Source organism: Panthera pardus, unplaced genomic scaffold (genome assembly GCF_024362965.1).
Source record: "Panthera pardus isolate Hobbes unplaced genomic scaffold, ASM2436296v1 HiC_scaffold_15, whole genome shotgun sequence".
NCBI classification, from domain to species: domain Eukaryota; kingdom Metazoa; phylum Chordata; class Mammalia; order Carnivora; family Felidae; genus Panthera; species Panthera pardus.
In genome coordinates, this window is record NW_026526710.1 from 79,583,113 (window position 1) to 79,604,801 (window position 21,689).

Sequence of the window (21,689 nt, forward strand, 5' to 3'; positions counted from 1 at the left end):
AAAAAGGCAGAGCTCCCAATTACGTTTGAACTTCAGGTAAGCAACAAATAATATTTTAGCATAATTATGTTCCTAGTATCAGTATGTGCCTCTCCCTTTAGTCTGGTGATGTCCATTTTATTTCTCTTTTAGCCCAGTGGGATATACATTTTTCTGTTATTTAATGAATGTATTCAAATATTACGTGGGATATACTTACACTAAAACATGTGTTGATTATCGGAAATTCAAATCCAGCTGGGCATTCTGTCCTGTTTTGATTTTTCCCCACTCATGAGCCTGCAGTTCATCTGATTCTGAACACACTTGTTATGAGTGAGAAATTGGTTAGACATTTACTTCCTGTTAGGTCTCCTATGTCTGAACAAATGAGAGTCAATTAGGATATATGTATAAATTAATAAAAATTATACTTTACATTAGATTTTAGAGTAACTTGATCCTTGGTGCTGTGTCCTTCGGTCATATGTTTTTCATTTTACAAAGCTTTTTTTTTGGTCTCTTCAACTATGATAACTGTACTAAGCCTGAGAAAATGAACTTTAAATTCAGTTTCTTCACACATATAAACGCATAGCAGTTACCATCTACTTCCTGGAGAATGTGGAACATGTGATCAACAGAACATTCCCCGAGAGGAAACGATCAAAATATGAAGGAGATTCGACTTGAAAAGTATATACAATAAGGAGATTCGACTTGAAAAGTATATACAATATTACTTACCACATTGCAATTCCGTGTCATTTAGGAAAAGTACAGTATTAAGTATTTAGTTTCCAGTTCCTCCTTGACAAGGGTAGTGAAAATAAACATTAGAAGTTGACACACACAAAAATTTTAATTCTAGTGTGCTAATCCCATTCCTATAATAACTAGATGTTTTCCAATTTTTAATGGGAAATCAATTTAATAATTATGTTAGGCAATTACAGACTTCTTCATGTGGTAGATATGTAATACATGTAAGAATTGACTGGCTATACTGACTAGGATTATTGTACTCCAAAATGCACAAAGAGGGTATTAATCACCTAGATATATCATGAAAAATTAATAACATACACAGAGATTGGGGGGTTGATTTAAACAGAATCCCCAGAGGATGGAAGTTGTACCATTATATAAACATACGAGCATGATCATCAGCAAAGAGACATGAAAACATGTTCCCATCGTGTCATCAGGAAAATGCGAATTAAAACATACCACTACACACCGATAAAAATGGCCAAAATCTAGAATACTGACAACACCTCATCATGGTGAGGATGAGAAGCCATAGGAACTCTCATTTACTGCCACTGGAGTTGAAAAATAGTGCAGCCACCTTGGAAGGCAGTTTGGCAGTTTGGTACAAAATCAGATTTACTCTTTCCATACCATCCAGCAATCACACTTCGTGCCGTTTACCCAGAAGAGGTGAAAACTTGTGCACACACAAAATCCTGCACGTGAAGCTTTACAACAGCTTTGTTCATAGTTGCCAAAACTTGGAAGCTACCAAAGTATCCCTTAGTGGGTGAAAGGATAAGTAAACTGTGGCACATTCGGACAATGGAATACTAGTCCATGCCAGAAATGAGCTATGAGACCATGAAAAAAACCCTTACGTGCATATTATGAGTGAAAGAAACCAATATGAAAAGGCTACCTATTGTATGATTCCAACTGGATGGCATTTGGGAGAGTCAAAATTATGGAGACAGTAAATGATCAGCCATTGGGTTAGGGGTTGGATTGGGGGGCATGTATAGATGGGGCGCAGAAAATTTGTAGGGCAGTGAAACGTCTCTATATGATTCTATAGACAGATACATGTCATACGTTGGTTCGAACCCATATTCTGTGCATCACAAAATAGAAGACACAGAATAGACATTTTCAGCTCAGTACTGAAGGCGTTTGCTCCTTCCAGGATGCCACTAAAGGCATTTTAAAATTGTAATTATATTTTAAAAATGTAAAAACAAAGCAAAGCAAAGCCAAACAAAAAACCAACTTAATGTAACATAGTAATACCCAGTGATCTCACAATAAAGGCACAAGAAGTAGAATGCTTGTGAGCAATAGATTAATAAACAGACAGGTAGGTCTCATTTTTGACTGTAAAAATATCAATAACAATAGATGGTTTGTGGCATCTAAAATGCCTTATTATCAGACAACTAGTAAATAATCTCCATAATAATATTTCTATGTAAGGTTGTTGGCTTCACATCTGATGATACAATAACATGACAGAGGATAAAGATATGTTCAGAGTGAAAATATTTTGAGTGTTCTATAGAGGTCGAAAGATTAGAATTATTAAAGTTGAACTTTACTAAGTCGACAAATCAAAACATGTTAAATTTCCTTATCCACATTACTAAAATTTCTGGAACTTCTCTCATTTCAAAAACCTTTTCACTTTGTGAAGACCAAATGAAATTAGAAATGATACCATGGTTTGAAAATCTTAATGAATTATATTTCAATAAAGCTGTCCAGTGAAAGGTTTCAGAACATGGGGATATTAAGAGTGGATTTATAATGTAAGACCTGGGCTAGGAAGGCCCAGAAGACACATCTTTCACCACAGCTGTGAGAAATAAATTCATGAGGGGAGCTCTAGCACTTTTGAAGAACTGTGTGGTCTTTTCCACGTCACCAGTTGCAAGAGCCCTGCACATGGAAATGGGCTTTCAAACAAATGGGGATAATGGGACCCCAGGGTAGTAGGAGCCAAGTGAAGGACTTAATTACCAAAGGCAGAGTGAGTGTGGTTACTCTAATGGCACAGAGTTTAAATCCAATTGGTCAAACTAGAACTGAAACCAATGGGAAGTCTTACCTGCTCTGTATAAACAGAAAATCTGCAGGTCTGATGAACTGAAGTCTGAATTGAATGACTAAAATGAGGGCCATGCCCCTTAACCTAGTCCCAAGTCACACATTTACTGTAAATCATCTTCTCTACCCTTCCCTAAAGGGTACTGTCAGCCATTTACCAGGTGACAGTTTTGCAGAAGAAAAAATAATCAGATATTGATGATTTATGGACATAATTTATGGACATTATGACAGTACTTCCTGTGATCCACCAGTCAGAGAAGGAAATTACGGAGGTCAGATAATTAGTAGACTTTTGGCTTGAGTTTATCTCATAGTGAGCTCACCCTGATTATTTTCCTGGTTCTAGAATGGGTACTTAGAATACATGTATAGCAACTCGCAGAACTTCCATATAGTACCCGATTACAGAGTGAGGGCTAAAAGAGAGAGAGCCAGATGGAAGCCACTGGAACGGACTCTACCTTTGAAAATCACAAACCAAAGGCAACACCACATCCCTGAAGAAACTGCAGGAATTAGTGCCATCATCAAGGACTCAAAATAAGATACAAGGGTGGTGATTTTGTCCAACTCTCCCATTTTGCCTGTGTGGAAAATAGATGAGTATTAAAGACAGAAAGGTGATAATTGACAATTTAATCAGGCCTTGATCTAACTGCAGCTGTTGTTCTAGATGTGCTCTATTTGCTGCAGCAAATTTAACACGTCACCACCCCCCCCCCCCCCAAACACACACACTCCTTGTGTCTGATGTATAGTTGTGGATCTGGTGGGTACTTTTTCCCTCTCTACCAGGCAAACTGTGGCTTGCTGACCAAATTCAGCCCAGAACCTGTTTTTGAAGAGGGCTTGAGTTAAGAAAGATTTTTACATTTTAAAAGAGTTTAAAGAAAATAAAAGAATATGTAACAGAGTCCATATGTGGTCTTCAAAGTCTAAATTATTTATTATCTGGCCATTTACAGAAAAATGTTTGCTGACCCCTTGTGGGGCTTTAAAGAACATGTTTCTATTTCTGCCTTGTGAGGGCTTTCTTAGCAGTTTTTGCTGAAACCTGGAACCTGGGCTGAAAGCAGGTAATTTATGACTGAATAGAACTTTGGAGAGTTTGCCTTCTGGAAGTATTGTTTTCATTTCAAGGGGGGCTGAGGCCTGAGATTTGGAGACATCCCTGGGCTGCTAGATACAATGGTGTTGTTATCTTTCCCCTGGGGAAATGTATTTACATTCAAAGGGTTATAGTAAGAACTCAGAACACTCAGGAAGGAGCAAATTTTTCTCCCTTCTTTCAGGAGGGAAGGTGGACATCACCTAGAGGTGTATATAAGCACCTCAATTTTGCAAGATTTCTCACCTGCACCACTGTTATGGACTGAATGTTTGTGTTCCCCTGCAAATTCATATGTTCAAATCCTTCCCCCAGTGTGATGGTGTTAGCATGTGGGACCTTTGGGGTGATTAGATTAGGAAGGTGGAGCCATCATTGATAGGATTAGTGCCTTTCTAATGGACACCCCCACAGAGCTCTTTTGCCCCTTATAAACAAGAGGACCCAGCAGGAAGGTTCCCGGTCTTTGGCTATGAACCAGGAAGTAGTGGGGGCTGTAAAGGCTCCGCCTTCTTAAGACAGATGCTTGTGTTTAGCACTGTAGGGGCTTCAGAAGGATACTCATACCACCAAGGTCAGAGCCCACAAGAACTGCCATAGGCTTCTGTCAGCTTCTTCTTGCTCTCTACCACCTTACTTCCGTCTCACTGCCCAGCCAGCTCTGTGGACCACACACTCAAGCACCACATCCGAAGACCACAGCCTTACAGAGAACTTTCAACCCACTCCTATCACTGTGCACGTTCCAATTCCTGCAGCGAATCTCTTTGTGAGTGTGTGTGTGTGTGTGTGTGTGTGTGTGTGTTACAAATCACCTAGTGGTTCTACTTCAGAGATACTCTATACTTATTGATTAAGCTGTCTCTGCACAGTTGACATTTTACAGTTTTCCAGTTTTGTGGAAATATGTAATGGAAATGTTGCCTTGTGATACTCTCATAGGAAAGGTATGATGTGTGAATTTACGTGTATGCGTGTACAGTCATTCCCAAGGAACTGACAGTGAAGACAGGAGCCTTTATTGAATGGTTTTGGAGGAGCACTGTGATTTGGCTATTTATAACCATTATGGTTTTTTGAAAATTCTGTCTCACCTATCTATGCAATGATGGATTCAACAATGAACAATGGTTCATTCAAATTCTTACTGAACATTCAGCCCAGGCCACACAATATCAACTCTTAAAAATATCATTAGCTTTGGAGTAAATAAATACATTGGTTTAATTCATTAATAGTGCAATGTTGTACATTAAATACCAACTATGTTTATATAATGTCCTGTGTAGCAAGATGGTGGGAGGAAGGAATTAATATCCCTTGGAAGGGTCAATGAAAGCTTCAAAGAGGTGGTGATTTATAAATTAGACTGGATTTTTTTCTTTTGTTAAGATTAGCAATACTCTGATATAATAAGTGACAGTAGCCAGATATTTACATGCTTTCCTGGAAAAAATTATCATCAAATGTCTGCTTATATATTTATTAATTTTCCAAGTTGATTGAAAGGGATGAAACTTTGTGTCTATACTCCTGGCTTTTGAATATGATTTATTCATTTATTTTTAATAGCAAGAGACTTTTTAGAGTTTCCAGGAACCAATTTGTTCAAGCCTCTCACATGCCTCTTTGAGTTGATATCAAGGTTTTTATTTTACATAAAGCATATGGCATCTAAGTTGTTTGAGATACATCATACTTGATATTAAAAACACCTCGGTGTTTATTCAGGATTACCACAATGAAACAAAAATTTACAATAATGCTTACTCTATCCCCCCCCCCCACCATTTATTTTGAAATTTTTGAAACCTACATTCAAGTTGCAAGAATAATACTTGTTGATTTTAGGTGAAGGACACATGGTACCTTCCTGTCCTGTACTACTGAGAACTACCCATTGTAAATATGTAGCTAATTTTACTTTACCTGTTTGTTTCCCTAAGTATATACACAAAGAAGTATTTGTGGGTGTTTGTTTAACTAGAACTATAAAATTGACTAAAAGCAGAATCTTTAGGGTCCAAACCATGGTGCTGTCCCTTCTTCCGTTGTAACAGCCATCACTGCACAAAGACTGCGAATTTTAGTTCCTCTCTGGTTGTTATTATTGTGGACAGTGTGAAGTTATATAGTCCAACATCTTCGGGAAGAAACTGAGATCACAAAAGTCTCATTACCGGGAAATGAACTGTACCTGATGACCACAAAGAGGTGGGACAGAAATGGCCTTGTGCAGAGATGGGCTTTGGTGTCCCTGAGCTACACCTTACATCGTTAAATGGGTATCTCCATACACGTTGTATATTTGCCAGCAGTAACTGCTCACATAAGAAGCTTGTTTTACAGAAGGTAGCACAGAAGGAAGAGGCAAGATTGTGAATACTTTTGAGTTTTAAATTTCATTTTCTGCACAAATGGCTCACGGGGATGAATGAAGCCAGAAAGCGTGGTACTCTGACGTTCAGGCCTTACGAGTGCCCAGTCTTCACCCTCATCTCCAACAGCAGAGGCTAATTTCAGTCCACTGGGCCACACTGTTTCTCTCTAGAGGAAGAATGGTAGAGAAAGAGGGAGATAAAGGATCCCAGCTGGACATAACCTACTTTCTTGTTCATAAGAAAAACAAAACAAACAAACAAACAAACAAAAAACACTTTCCCGAAGCTGCTACTGTTGTGCCAGCAAGTTTACTCACCGTTGGCCGAGGCTGCGGGGTCACGGAAGGGAACTGAAGCATGTGATGCTCTTGGGTCATACGTGACCTCTGAACGCTTGCAAGGAAATCACAGAAAACCCAGCTTCTTCCAAGGCACTGACACTTTTACCTTTCCTAACAATCATTTAAACCATTGGGTCACAACTGGGAGTCAACAGCAAAATCAGCTGGGGAAGGTTTTGTTTTCTCTTTGTTTTGGCTTCAAGCAGAAGGTCATCCGAAACCAACCCAACGGATCTTCTAGGGCTTCTCCGTATTTTCATAAATCATCTGAGGCAATGGATGCCTATATGATTCCAATAATCACTGCTGGTTCGGAATCCATAACTTAAAGTGTAGTAATTATTGCCACAAGGCTAACAGTTTTACACTGACTTTTGCAAAAGAGCTAATTATTTTTCAATAGTATTTGAGGGGTAGAGAATATTTGTTCCCTAAAACTTTTCATAGTCCTTCATCTCTAATCCACTCTTATTGTCACTGACTGTATAGATTTTAAGATTTTTGATCCCAAGCTAAATATTATAAAAATCTTCTGTATTAAAACATAAAATATTTCCAAAGTTTATGACCCTTTTATGTTAATTACTTATCTTTTATATTGCTCAATCAGTAAACATTTAGATATTTTTGGAACATGCATTTAAAATCTTCAATTAAAATAAGTCTTTCTCCTGTTTTTTTAATCAGAACCCTTCAACACTAACATACTAGTAATAAATACATTATATAAATATATATTCAATTATTCATTTATTTATTCATTTATTAGACAAATATTTATTGAATGCATACTTCATGCTAAGCATGTTTCAGGAACTGAGAATGTAGTGTTGGACAAAAAAAAAAAAAAAATAGATAATGTCTCTGACCATTCAGGGCTTATATTAGTGTGTATTTAAGGTGGGAAGCAGGCAGTAAACAAACACTATGTAAGGTTACAGAGAAGTACTTGTAAAAAATAAAGCAGCAAAGGGGTTAGGGAGAGCTGGAGTCCAGGAGGTCTAATTCACGTAGAATGGTTTAAGGCGTTAGTGATAAGATGGCCTCCAGTATGGAGGGAGCGACTCACGTGGATATCCAGGAGACCGCCATTCTAGTCAGAGGAAATGGCTGGTGCAAAGCCTCGAACTTAGTGTGCTCCAGGAAGGGCAAGAGGGCAGGAGGATGTAATGGAATAAGCAGGAGGACTGGGGAAGTGGTAGGAGATATAAATGTGGTAATGAGTCAGGGGCAGGGATGTTGTAAGAAGCAACTACAAGTTGTATCAGTTTGGTAGGTTGCTGTAACACAGCACAACAAACTATGTGGTTTAAACAACGGAAAGTTGTCTCACATTTCTGGGGTCAGACGTCTAAGGTCAAGGTGTCTTGTGTCTTCCAGGGTTGGTTCCTTCAGAGGCTCGGACCGAGAATGTGCCGCAGACCTTTCTCCTGGCTTCCTGTGGCTTGCTGGCAATCTTCGGCAGCAACTCTGCCTTCAACCTCACACGGTACTCTCCCTGTATGTGTGTTTGTCTCCAAGTTTCCCTTTCTTATTAGGACACCAGTCATTTGGGATTGGGATCCACTGTCCTCCAGTATGACCTCATTTTAACTAATTACATCTAACGACCGTATTTCCAAAGGAAGTCACATTGTGAGGTGATAGGGGTCAGGACTTCAACATATGAATTTGGAGCGACACATCTGAATCAATAACACAGTGCATGGTGAGGGAGGACCTTGTCTGTTAGACTAAGGCAGCAAGGCACTGGAATGTTTTGAGCAGAAAAATGCCATGATCTGCCTTCCATCATAAAAGGGACCCCCTTAGCTGTTCTCCAGGTAGTTGACTGCAGTCAGGCAATGGTGCAGGGCAGTGAAGTCTGGAACAGGGTGTGGTGGCCTAAACCAAACTGCTAACCTGTAAAGTGCTGTGAAGTCTGGCTTCCACGTATATCTTAAAGACATAACTAACAAACATTTCTCACAGGTTAGATAAGAGGTATTGAAGGACAGAAGTCTCAGATCAATCCAGGGCATTTGGCCCAAGTAGTTAAAATGATGATGTTACCATTTACTGAGATCAGAAAGACTGAGCATAAGCTGGTATTCGGTGAACAGCCAGTGCCTTGGATATGTTGTTTGAGTTGCTTACTAAACACCCAAGTAGAGACGTTGAGTCGGATATAAAGTCTGGAGTTCAAGCTGGAGGTCCCAATTTGTGAGAGGTCCACGCCGAGATTTTTAAAATCAAGAAACTGACTGAGGAATGATGTTGAGCACCTGTTAATAGGTTTATTGTCCATTTGGGTTTTCTCTTTTTGTAAGGTTCCTATTCAGGTCACGTCCTCATTGTTCAGACTGGGTTGTCTTTTCCTTACTGAGTTGAAAGTGTTCCTTATATATTCTGGACACAAGTCCTTTGGTAGATGTAAGTATTGTGAATCTCTCTTTTCCCTCTCTTAATGACATCTTTTCATAAATAGGAATTCTTAATTGAACAAAATCCAATTGATTTTTTTTTATGGTTATCTGTGTTGTGTCCTCTTACACATTTGTTCTCTACCAAAGGTCATGAATATTTTCTATAAGAAACATTAGTTTTATTTTTCTATATTTAGGTTCATGATCCATCTTGAAATAATTTTTGTGTACAGCGTTTAGTATGGCTCCAGGCAGGCTCTCTTAGCAAACATGCACGCTCCTGTCCAGCTTTCCACGGTCTCTTTCTTGTAAGAACCTTCCTGAAGATCACAGGGAGTAGCAGCATGCCCTATTACCCTGAGATTCTTCTCCCAAGTCCCATATGATCACACTGCTCAGAAGGGATGGTGAACGAGTCAGCCTCCCTCCTCCTATCCCATTTGGACTCCACTAACAGAATGAGTAATAAAAGTTATTTCTTAAACAATTATCAAATAATTCTGCAGAGATCTCAATCTTAGTTGATCTCCAAAGACCCTTTTGAACTATACATCATATCATAAATATATAAAAAAAATTAAAGTATCAATGACTTTTCTCCACAATATATCTGAGGCATATCTAATAATTTTATAAATAACTGTGGAAAAATAAATTCTATTTGGAAAAATAAATTCTTCTAATACCTTCCTAGAGGTTGGTTGGCCCCTGTGAAAATCATTACGATTCATTCACACACGAGCAATTCAGAATTTGAGATTATATTGTTAACAGCTCACAATAGATTGTACCAAGTGTGGTAATTTGGACGTGAGAGGTTTATATATTAATCTTGGAAGCTAAGATACCTAGTCTTTCACAAAAAATGTGAATTAACCTATGTCCAAATAGAAGGTGAATCTTTTTACTCCTTCCAAAATAATCCCTTGTAAAAAAGAGTCACCTTCTACCTAACAAAAAAATCTTTCAGATTCAGTCTTGACTGGGTTATGGTTTGGAATAGGATTTCCAGGGATTAGCATCAAACATGTTGAGACTGGGTAGATCACCCACCTCTGATGGAAGAAAACCAGTTACATAAATCCACAAGTGAACATAGCAAGGATAGTGATGGAGTCATGTGAAAAAACCGAATGAGTAGAATATCCTCAGTTACTATGTATGCTTCAGTTTCACTGGACTACTTCATCCACCCAACTAAAATGTATTAAATTTAATATATTACAATCGGCCAATTTTTATTAAAAAAATGTTTTTTAAATTGGAAACAGAAGGCACTATTGTCAAATGGACATAGAGGGTGGTTTTAGTGCTTACATCTATGGCCTCGCAGAATGTCCGTCTCGGAAGGAAAGTCGTGTGTAAATATTTTCAGTGTGGGTGCTCTGAACCTCCCGACAGCCCGTTCTGTCTCTGGAGAGTTCTTCTGTTGAGACCTCTTTGTATTGCGTTCCGCACCCGCTACCTGCACCTACAGTACGGGTGCAGTTGCGGACATGCTGAGCAAATCCAACGCCTTCATCTGTAGGAAGAAGGCCGCTGTGTTCTACTCTGCCTGGTCTCTTACCCCGAGTCCCAGAGATCCCACAGACCTAACAAGCATTTCAGGTTGAACAACAGATCGTAGGAGAAGGAAAACTAAGACAAACAGGAAAGTAAAACCTTGGAATTGAGCACTGTACGTGATGACTGAGGTCACAGCAGTTCTTTACTACTGTATCTGCGGTACACAGAAGACATTTAATAAACATTTGTTAAAAGAATAAATTGCAAGAAAACAACTGCCACTTTTTTACTAGTTGTTGAAAATGCCTTTTCAATTTAATTTTTTTTTTTAATGTTTTTATTTATTTTTGAGACAGAGAGAGACAGAGCACGAGCATGGGAGGGGCAGAGAGAGAGGGAGACACAGAATCCGAAGCAGGCTCCAGGCTCAAAGCTGTCAGCACAGAGCCCGACACGGGGCTTGAACTCACAAACCGTGAGATCATGAGCTGAGCTGAAGTCAGACGCTTAACCGACTGAGCCACCCAGGTGCCCCATCCCTTTTCAGTTTACAGGGGATGGGCTCAGAGGAAAGGCGCTGAGAAGTACTCAGGAAGGCTTTCAGGAGAATCAAATCATCTATATTCAGTATCCATTAGTGTTCTAAATCTGGGTCCAAAGAACATTTACATCTGTCTAAACTATTTACACGGGCTGATAATCCTACTGAACACTTGTATCCCTCCTCTTACGCTTACTCATTTTCACTGAAAGCACAAAACCCAAAGGATTTTCAGAGATGTTTGTCAACCTAAATTAGTTTATTTCAATGTTAAAGAAACTTCTTTACATGTCTACCCACTGAAATTTGCTTGAATTGCAAAAAGTAGCTGAGCAAATTTAAGCATATTGGTATTTCATATTCCCAAAGTCTTGGCTTTTCTCTGTGGTAAGCAATACTAAATTCTAAAAGAAGTGAGAAGAGAAATCAGTTTGATACAAAAATGGTATAATTTCTGAGCTGTTTTCATGTGCCAGGCATGTTCTTAACATGCCTCATGTGTAACTCACCCGATCTCCTAATCCAGTGAGATGGGCGAAATCTTCCTGGAATTAGCACAGGAGCAGGGAGGGTAAGCGTCTTACCAACTATGCACAGAGGGTGACAGAGCGACTGGAGAGGTTGATTCTAACCAGCTAGTTTGTGTGATTCCCAAGTTGGGTGGGGACATTTTTTTGGCTGTTATTCCCGTGCCAGAGCAATTCTTATTAAAAAATGTGCCCACAGTATAAAATATGAAAAATAAATTACTAAAAAAACCCAGTATTTGTATATATATTTTTAATAATATACTCTCCCCATTTGATGCTATTTTTTTTGAAGTTTATTTGTTTATTTTGACACAGAGACAAAGGGAGTAGGGGAGGGGCAGAGAGAATCCCAGGCGGGCTCTGCGCTGAAGGCACAGGGCTTGAACTCACCCAACTGTGAGATCATGACCTACACAGAAACCAGAGTCGGACTCTTAACTGACTGAGCCGCCCAGGCACCCTCTCCTGCCATGCTATTTTTAAAAAGAACATTTTGAGGCTTTAGATTCAATTTTACTGACAATGAAAAGGAGGGGAGCCTGTGTTATGTCCAAGATCACAATGTAGCTGCCAATCGTGGACTCGGTTCCAATCACTTCAACTCTAAATTCTGAAATTAATATTTAAAAATAATCAAGTTTTAAATACAAAATATATCCAACCAATCTTGGGTTCTTCATCTATAAAGGGATAACAATCTGATCTCAGGTGTGTTTACTCATTATATGTTTCTATAACGATGAAAAACTTACAACTTAATAAAAGAAAAAACATTTTGTGGAAGATCGGTCTTCGCTATCCTCTTCACTTGCACAAGGAACTGTTTGTATTCAAAACGAAATAAAAAATAGTAAAAATAATAAACGTGTTTTCAATTAATTTATTTTAGAAAAAAACAGGTTTACAATTGGTGCCATAAGGCAAGATATCATGAATTCAACAAGTTAGTAATACAGACTTTCAAAAACCTTTATAGATTTAGTCCAAAGTAGAAAATTATTTTTTGCCCACTCTTGGACTCAGACACATTCAGAAAAAATATATATTTATAAAAATAAAATGGCAAACATAATCCCACCATTAATTGATAGTCTTAACATCCCACACTGGTTTATTTGAACAACGTGTGCATGATAAAAAGAGCTTAGTTTTTTTTTCCTGTTCTATCTCCTAGCATATGAAGCAATGATTGAAATATGTAAATTACTTTTTAGAAAACCAAAACCAAACAAGCCCCTGAAGCAAAACACCAGAAACATCAACAACAAAACTCCACTAAAATAATAATAATAATAATAATAATAATAATAATAATAATAATACAGCTGTTTACTCACATAGGTCCTTCCTTCAGCCTCCAGATATTTGGCTCTTAATGCTGTTTGTAAGTCAGATACCAGGAGACCACTAGGTTCGAGGAAGAAAATAAAAATTCAGGCCTAATACACCTCAAACAAGTTTCAGATAATAGTAGCTAGAGAAATATTACTGTGTATGATGAAACAAAACAAAAAGGATTGCAAGCTATAAGGGGGTGCACGGCTTGATAAAAACATGTACTTTCTCTGCTAAAAAAATTGAGCAACAGATCCCACAACAACAAGCATCTAGAATTTTGAATTTTAGGATTAAAAAATAGAATTTTATTGCAACTGAAAGAAAACGTGAAACTCCAACTTAATATGCAATCATGGTAAGATTCACCAATGAATTAGGACATGTATGTCCTAATACTAAATTCATTAAGATATTAACTATATTTTGCAGTAATTTCTCCTGAAATGAAAGTAGCATTCCAAGTACTGATAACCACATTAAGTGAGACCATATTAAAAGCATACTAGTGAACAAAATTTTTAATTTTTTTTGTAAGAACTTTGATAATATCCTAAAGTCGACAAATAAAAAGCAAAATCTTAATACAAACAGAAAAGAAAATTATTTACTTATAAACTATCTAACCATTTTGTTTTCCTAACAGTCACACTTTGAAAAAACACAAATAGAATGTGGGCCAATGGGAGAGAGCTGTGAAAAAGGAAACAGAGAACTAAGGCATTAATTTACAGATAAAAAAAAAATCCCAATACAAAGACTGCCAAACTTTTTGTATGTTGATATATAATGAGCTTTTAATCTATTTTTCCCCCTACTGAGGTCTTTCATTTATAAGTGATGCCTGACAAAGGCTAAGAAATGTGCAGATGACTGATAAGAAAATGGAGTCATTTCTTATCATTTCCTACTGTCACTGGTGGAGGCTAAGCTTTACCTTCCTTACTAGACTAGACTCGAGTGAGGCACTGTACCCACCTAAGCTTTTTTTCACTGCTGCGAAGCAAGCTTGACCACTGGGAACATTAAGATTGTTCCTCCAAAAGAATCCCTCACTACTCTTTGGAGAGGAACCTATTTGTTTAATTAATAGCATTCTTCTCCAGTTTCCACTTGAGAACATTTCTTTCCAGTATTTCCTGAAATTTCCTATGTGCTTCACTATTAAAAATAATAGAGTGCCAAACAGTAAAAATAAGCATTTCATCACTGTATGTAAAAGAGCATATGGATACGATAAAACAATTGCTAGCAACTTCTTAGGACTTAGATACTCGAGTTTTGTTTCAGTCGTGAGCAGCTTAGTATCAGAAATCGTCAACAGCTGCCTTGGGGACCAAAGCCCTAAACAACTTCAATGTCAGGACCATGAGTTGCATATTTTTAAAATGATTACACATTTTTCAGTGTTTAAGAAAAACCATTCTATTGTTTAACTCAATTGTTCAATGAATAGTCACCCAATGGTCATCTCATAAAAATCTAAAGTTAGCTAAAATGAAGGGCTCAAAAATAATCTACAATAAATATACCACAGTGTTACTTGCAACAATTCCAATCTGTATACACGAGTTGGGACAGAATTCCTCTGTCACGTCATTATAGACAGAAGGTGAAAGGGGTGTCAGAATTGAGAGGACGGAGAGGGTAACACTTGGCTGTCGATCACTGGATACAGACTTTGCTGACAGGCTGATTATGTCACTCATTACTCATTATGAACATAGACATGCCCATAATATTATATATGTCAATAAATTTTATATATATATATGTAAATATATGTGCATGTTGTGTGTGTGTATATAGATATATATATATATCTATATACACACAAAGATACACACATATTTTAAGTTACCATAAAGTTACCATACCATAAACATAAAAAATAAGATCTATATTACTTTTTAAAAAGCAGCAGGAGCTTTTTATCAAAGGAAATTTTCAGAAGAAATTCCAATATACAAAACAAGAAAGAGAAAAAAAAGTAGGTCATTCTGGCTAAAGAAGGGTAGGAGTAACAGACTCTCCCCTTTCTACAGTGATCACTGAGACACCTGCTAAGCATGTCCCAGCACGTGGTCTGAAATCACTGCTCCAAGTAAATCCTGTTTAATTTGCAAAGATTAAACATAAGACTTTTTTCCCACTATACAGACCCATATGAAAATTTTATAATGTAACTGAGTAGAAAGTTAAAAAGTAACATTTCTTCTCCGTTAAAAATAACTAACAAAATAAAATTGCTATGCTATATAAAACCAAATTATTTTTAAGTTGTAATCTGAATTTGATCCATGGAAAAAGGTGTTAGTTCTCCTTAAAGTGCTAAATTTTAAAGACTTAATTTTGCCCGTGTAAATCTCATCTAAAATACATGAGGAGAATGAATGGTAGGAGGTGAAAGTATTGTTTTTCTTTATCGAACATGTGTCTTCTACCTGACTGACCAATTTAAATATTCTGCCCAAGAATCTGAATTTGTCACAGAATGCTCAGATAGAGAAACATGCAAAAGAACTACTCTGCTAAAACGACATCTATATGGTAAACTCCGATGGAGTGCTTCCTCATTTTTTTGTTTTAGATAAACATTTCCTGTGTTTGCTCCAAATTGTCTCCCCATTTATGAAGGACTACTTCACTCCATGCAGTTTGATATTAGCAAAATACAAATAACATATTCTCTTTTGTCAAGATCATGATTAAATGTCTAAGTTCAATAAATAGACTCTTGGATAATTTGAAATCCTATCAAATATGCCACACTAGCCAAGATTCAATCTTTCTTCTTCTCTAATACATCTTTGGGTTCCTGCACCGTAGGCCCGAGGGTGGCTCCACCGCTTGGCTCCTGTTCTTTGCCGTCTTCTACTGGTTCCTGGCTTTCGATTTCACTTCTGGACACCTCGTATCGTTCTTCTATGTACCCTCCATCAGTGTCCGCCGTGTAGATGCCGTAGCACATGATACTGATGACACCCAGTGGAAGGCCAAAGAGAAAGCAGCCCATGAGGGGCGAGCTCTTGAATATAGACTGTGGGAAGATCATCACAGCTCAGTGTTTGTTAAAAAACCACTACACAGTTCATCCTCTTGCTACCCCCCAACTTCTTTTAGTTCCAATCAATCAAGGTCGGTATTTCTGCAGTAACTACCCTGTTACAGACACTGTTAAGAGACAGAAATTTTACACTGTGTGTGTGTGTGTGTGTGTGTGTGTGTGTGTATGTGTATCCAGCTACCAGCAGCAGAAAGAGGCACCAAATACTCTATGACTTTTCTAAGGACATTCATTTTCCTCACATCAACCACAAAGGTCTCTCTGAGACGGTAACTACGTGCCCAGCAGCTTCGGAGTCGTATCTTGGACTAGACGAACCTATTCACCGAGAAGGCTGCTTGTTTACCGTAAAGCAGGTGCATACGCATTCCTCTTCACAGGACGCTTTAAATCCTTTTTACTTTCTGCTTAGTAGCAAAGCCACATGAGCTTAATAATAACTCCTCTCAGCGTATACGCCATCTCCTCAGGTCTCAGGAAACAGTAAAAGCAATTTGGCTGAACAGGTCTTTCAACTATACTGTATCCTATGGGTTGTGACTACACACTTCTCAGACGGTAACCCTGAGAACGATACAGGCGAATTCAGAGGAGGGCAAGGTCACCTTGGATTGAGACAACGGAAGAAGGCTTCCCAGAATAAAAGTGTTCTGAGGTGGAAATTTAAGCCTGAGTAAGAATGAGGCACTGAGAACGCCCAGGCGGCTTCTGCAGTATTCGAGAACAAATGAGAACACCTGAGGCGGACAGAGTATTGTCCCACGTGTCGCTGGAAAAGGGAAGGAGAGCGATCACAAGTGACTGTTTTAGGAATACTCCGTGCAGTAGAAACAATGCACGGAGCCAGGGTAAAAGGAAAGGAAGACACCGCGTGCAAGTCAGAGGAGCAGCTACGCATCACGTGCTAAGGGCCTACTCTGAGGACTTCCACTCTGAGAACTGCTTTCGGCCGTAATGAGCGAAAACACCTCTGGACTGAGCAGCTCAAGACAGACAACTACAATGGAGTTTAAGGCTCCAACAAATCTAGGAATGCTGACCGAGAGCTGAAGCAGCTTCAGACCCAGCGACTGAAAAGGGCGGAAAGAGGCTCCGGAAAACGCTTGTAAGTCACGTCACTGAGGTAATGGATTCTGAACTCTAGTCAACTCACCGATCGTACAGAAGTAAGTAGACAAACTGAATTTCCACCCGAAGAATACATTTTCTTAATATAAATATGCACCAGTTCTCATCTTTAAAGATGTATTTTTAGGGGCACCTGGGCGGCTCAGTTGGTTAAGCGTCCGACTCTTGATTTAGGCTCAGGTCATGATCTCGAGGTCGTGACATCAAGCCCCGTGTCGGGCTCTGTGCCGGGTTAGGAGCCTACTTAAGATCCTCTCTCCCCTCCTCCCTCTGTCCCTCCCCAACCTGCATGCACACGCCTGCACTCTCTTTCTCAAAAGAAGAAAAAAAAAGATGTATGTTTTTACCCAACCCTTTGAAATTTCAGGTTTTACCTTCCTTAGACATTAACCCATACGTTTTCAATTATCAGTGACACCAAGCAAGCTGTCACGACTCACCACAATAGTCGATTTGGCATCAAATATTATTCTTTTCAATCTCTGCAAAATGCTATCACCTCCTTGGGCCTTAAATTTAACAGGAAGAGAACAATTACATTATTTAAGTACTATAACTTCATTTTTCTGTTATAATCTTACAAGTGCAGGTCAGGGTTGACCCCAGAGGATTACAAAAAGCACCTGAAAGAGCCATGCAGCAAATATTTACTGTGTTTTCCGTCCCCCTCCCCCCCAACCTCCTTTCTTGCGTGAACACACTCTGACCCTCCTCTGAAGACTCAGTCTCCCTACTGACACTCCGAGCGTCGTGGCTGATGCTGACCCACCTGAGCCCTGCCCAACTTCTTTCTGGGTTTAGCTGAGCTTGTTAAAGTCACTGCACCTCAACTATCGTGGAGGGAACCTCCCCAAGAATGACACCCAAACGGCAAAAAAGTGCTCAAAGGGAGAGAAGAAAATTCCTGATGAAAATCAAATCCCTGCCTTCAGGTATCTCTGAAGTCTGGCTCATTCCTTGAATTTCTGTATGAAGCTCACTTTGTGGTCAAACAGTTTGAACTGGGTTTCACTAACTGACATATGGAAGAATTCTCACTCATATAAGTGAGTTTCATTTCAACAAGTATTATTCTCACAAATATAAAATTCCTACTCTGTGACTGTTTTCAGAAGAACTGCTTGTTATTCCGTGAGCCAACTTTCAAATAGTTTGTAACAACCTGAAACAAAGCTCTCACAAACCAGTAATTAGACTTCCTAAAAGTCTAGAAGTCTCCTACTTTTTCTATTTTATTCTAGCCTACTGAATTATGATGCCTGCCGCTCCTATCTGAAGTCATTTCATGAGCCCATAATACGGGTGACAACCCACACTTTGAGTAACACTGCAGTACTCCTTACAGGGAAAAATGCAAAGTGAAGACAACCCATTCATTATTTCTAGAAAATATTTTATGTGGTTGGATTTGGAACTCTCCACTGAGGCTGATTCTCGGTACATTTCCCCATCTCTCAAAAAACTGAGGTCTCAGTCACAGGTTTTTCTTAGGAAAGCAGTCTGAATAACTCAATCCAGTTATGCTCTTGAACCCAGAGAGGTTAAGGGCTGGGGCAGCTCACAACTGGGATGCCCCTGCACACGGCAGACCTCTCAGCATCCGCAGCCCCGACCCCAAACACCAACACCACCTACCGTCACTGTGACAACCAACGATGTCTTCCAGATACCCCTAGGATGTCCCCACCCATAAGCAGCTTCTGTGTCTCAGAGAATGCTGCTCTGCGACCTGAGAGAAGCGAGGTGGGACCCCGCCCCACCCCCCCACCCCCCTCTGCGCCAGGCGCCGCCCCTTCCTTTCAGAGTCCCCGGGAAAGAAGAAAACTTGTTTCTCCTCCACCTCCTCCCAAGGCCCCTGTGAAACGGAAGGGAACGACTCACCGGGACTGTGCCATCTAAGATGTCACGAATGAAATGTGCCATGTCCTCGGCACTGCCGATCTGTCTGTCCAGTAAGAAGTATTGTTGGTTTGAAGTATTCAGTACAACCACAGTCGGGACTTTCAGTTCACTGAAAAGAGAAAAACAAAAGAAATCAAAATACACATTGAACAGAGAGAGAACAAATATTCTGACAGTCATTTCTATTATAGCTAAGTAACAAGTACAAAAGGAAGAAGCTGTATGAATAGCTTTGCCTCCCTGTGTCTACATGAAGAAAATTTCAAATTGTGCATCAGTTTAAAAAAAAGCTAAACGAGGGGCGCCTGGGTGGCTCGGCTGGTTGGGCGTCCGACTTCGGCTCAGGTCATGATCTCACGGTCCGTGGGTTCGAGCCCCGCGTCAGGCTCTGTGCTGACCGCTCAGAGCCTGGAGCCTGTTTCAGATTCTGTGTCTCCCTCTCTGCCCCTCCCCTGCTCATGCTCTGTGTCTCTCTGTCTCAAAAATAAACGTTAAAAAAAAAAAAAATTAAAAAAAAAAAGCTGAATGAACAATGTATGATAAACATTCTAATATATGGTATCAGACAGCTTGGTGTTTATGATTAAACTGAAGGACAGAAATTATTATGTATGAAGTGTCAATTTCCGGGCAACCCGACTCCTTTCCCTCCAAATACCAGCAGTGTTGGGTCACACACGACCCGCTCCAGTCAAGCGGCACGAAGGGAACTCGACGGGAAAGAGCGCGGTGTCTAGAGACACGCCGCCTGTGTGCAAGCCTGGGGCTTTCCCGCCATTTACTTTTTAAGCCTAATGTTTTTCATTTATAGACGAATAAGAGGTGGGTAGTGGGAGGTTGTCTTGTTTTAAAAATCAGGAAAACTCAAACATTCAGCACAGTCCCTCGTACATCGTACACGTTCAATACATGCTACTCCGAATGCTCTGAACGCCCACTATCCCAACGCACCTTCCACGGGCGTCCTCGGGAAGGGCCTCACTGATACACTACGTATCAACTCAGTTGATACGAGAGAAAACATTACCAACAGGTGTCATTTAATTGAAATAATGTTTTATTTTTTTCCTTTCAAGGATAGGTTGTTGAATAATCATAAAAGGAAGGGAGGTGCTCAATTCTGTATGTCACCTACACATGGGCTTATGGCTATTTGTGCCTATATAAAAATATTATACAAAAGCACAAAACTACAGTAGAAACAATTTACACCACCACTGTATTATCGCCACATAAGTAACCGAGTCCTGTGGGTTGCTTTATCGCTCATAATTCTCTCTCCTTCCCCACCCAAAGCCCTTTTCCCAGTGAGGCAAATCGTGCTCATGTGACTCCTGATGTTGGGCTCAGCCATGGACTTGGCCAGCCATGGACTTGGCCAGGGGGAAGGTAACAGAAGGGACTCGAGCAGAGACTTCAACTATGCTTGCAGGGCTAGGCTTGCCTTCTTCTATTTCTGTGACTGCCACAAGAAGAGCCCGGAAAACGTCCTGCTAAGGTCAAGGACATGGAAGACTGTGCAGCTGATGGCACCTCAGTGGCAGTTTGGAGCCACATCCTTCTGTGCCCAGTCAACATCAGCCAAGCCGAGACAAGAGAGAGAACAAATACTATTGCTTGAAGCTACTGGGTATCAGGTGGTTGATTATCCAATATTATTGTTAGGCAAGAACTAACTGATTGTATAATTTAAAAAAAATCTCCATTCTTCATAATGAATGCAAAAAACAACTTTTTGATTGATAACAGCTTAGTTATTAGTTATCATAATGTGTAAACAGGAAAAAAACTTCTATATTTTACAGAATGGATTAGAATTTGGCCTTCCTATAAAAGCACATATTGTAAAAAAGTTAAATACACAGTTGAACTAAGGACTATCTGTTGTGAACTAATTCAATTCAAATAATGATGGAAATGGAAAACATCACTTCATCCTATTCCCTCTTAATTATATTCACAAAAACCCCAAACAAAACAAGTTAGTAGACCCAGGGTCTGACAGTCCCTATTTATTTTGAGAAAATTTAGAAAGCATAGTGCTGCCACAGAACTATCTTATAGAATATCATGTGTTTGTCCTAAGTTAAAAACACTTTACGCATCAATACCTATTAAATTCCACTAATTTATCTGACAATATTAGCGTCACAGAAGAGCTTTGGAGTAAGAGAGATCTGGATTTGAGAACTGGATCTCTTTAACTTACTTGTTGGGCATCCTTTGGCATATTACTTAACTTCCTTGGGTTTCTTCTAAGAAATTTCAATTTCCTCATCTATACAAAATGGAGATAACAATCGTACTTATACCTTACTAAGTTCTACAAAAGTTCAAAAATACATATTGACCAGTCGAGTGTTGGTCACAGAATTAAGTGCTCAATAAGGACTTTCAATTATTATCACATAACCATCATATGCTTTCTCTTCTTTCAGAAAAGAAAAAAAAAAAAGCAAAATACGAATAAAAAACAAAACAACACAACAAGGTGTTGGTGGTAGAGATTATTATTTTTCTCTGACCATGACTGTAGCTCAAAATATCTACTATCTCACAACTTACATTAAAAGTCATACTCATGAAGGACGGCCCATCATCTGTACA

The 21,689-nt window shown here is 39.2% G+C and overlaps 1 protein-coding gene across 2 annotated transcripts in view; it reads right to left on the bottom strand.

Moving 5' to 3' along the window:
- Positions 1–12,516: 12,516 nt before the first annotated feature.
- Positions 12,517–21,689, bottom strand: part of TMX3 (thioredoxin related transmembrane protein 3) — a 45,817-nt gene continuing 36,644 nt past the window's right edge. The window contains exons 14-16 of one of the 2 annotated variants that reach the window (XM_053902824.1): positions 19,062–19,191; positions 17,621–17,689; positions 12,517–16,025 (exon numbers count right to left, since the gene is read on the bottom strand). In XM_053902824.1, the coding sequence (XP_053758799.1) occupies positions 15,768–16,025; positions 17,621–17,689; positions 19,062–19,191 (457 nt within the window). In that variant the 3' untranslated portion in view covers positions 12,517–15,767. The remainder of the gene's footprint in view (positions 16,026–17,620; positions 17,690–19,061; positions 19,192–21,689) is intronic. The other variant, XM_053902825.1, reaches the window with a different exon arrangement.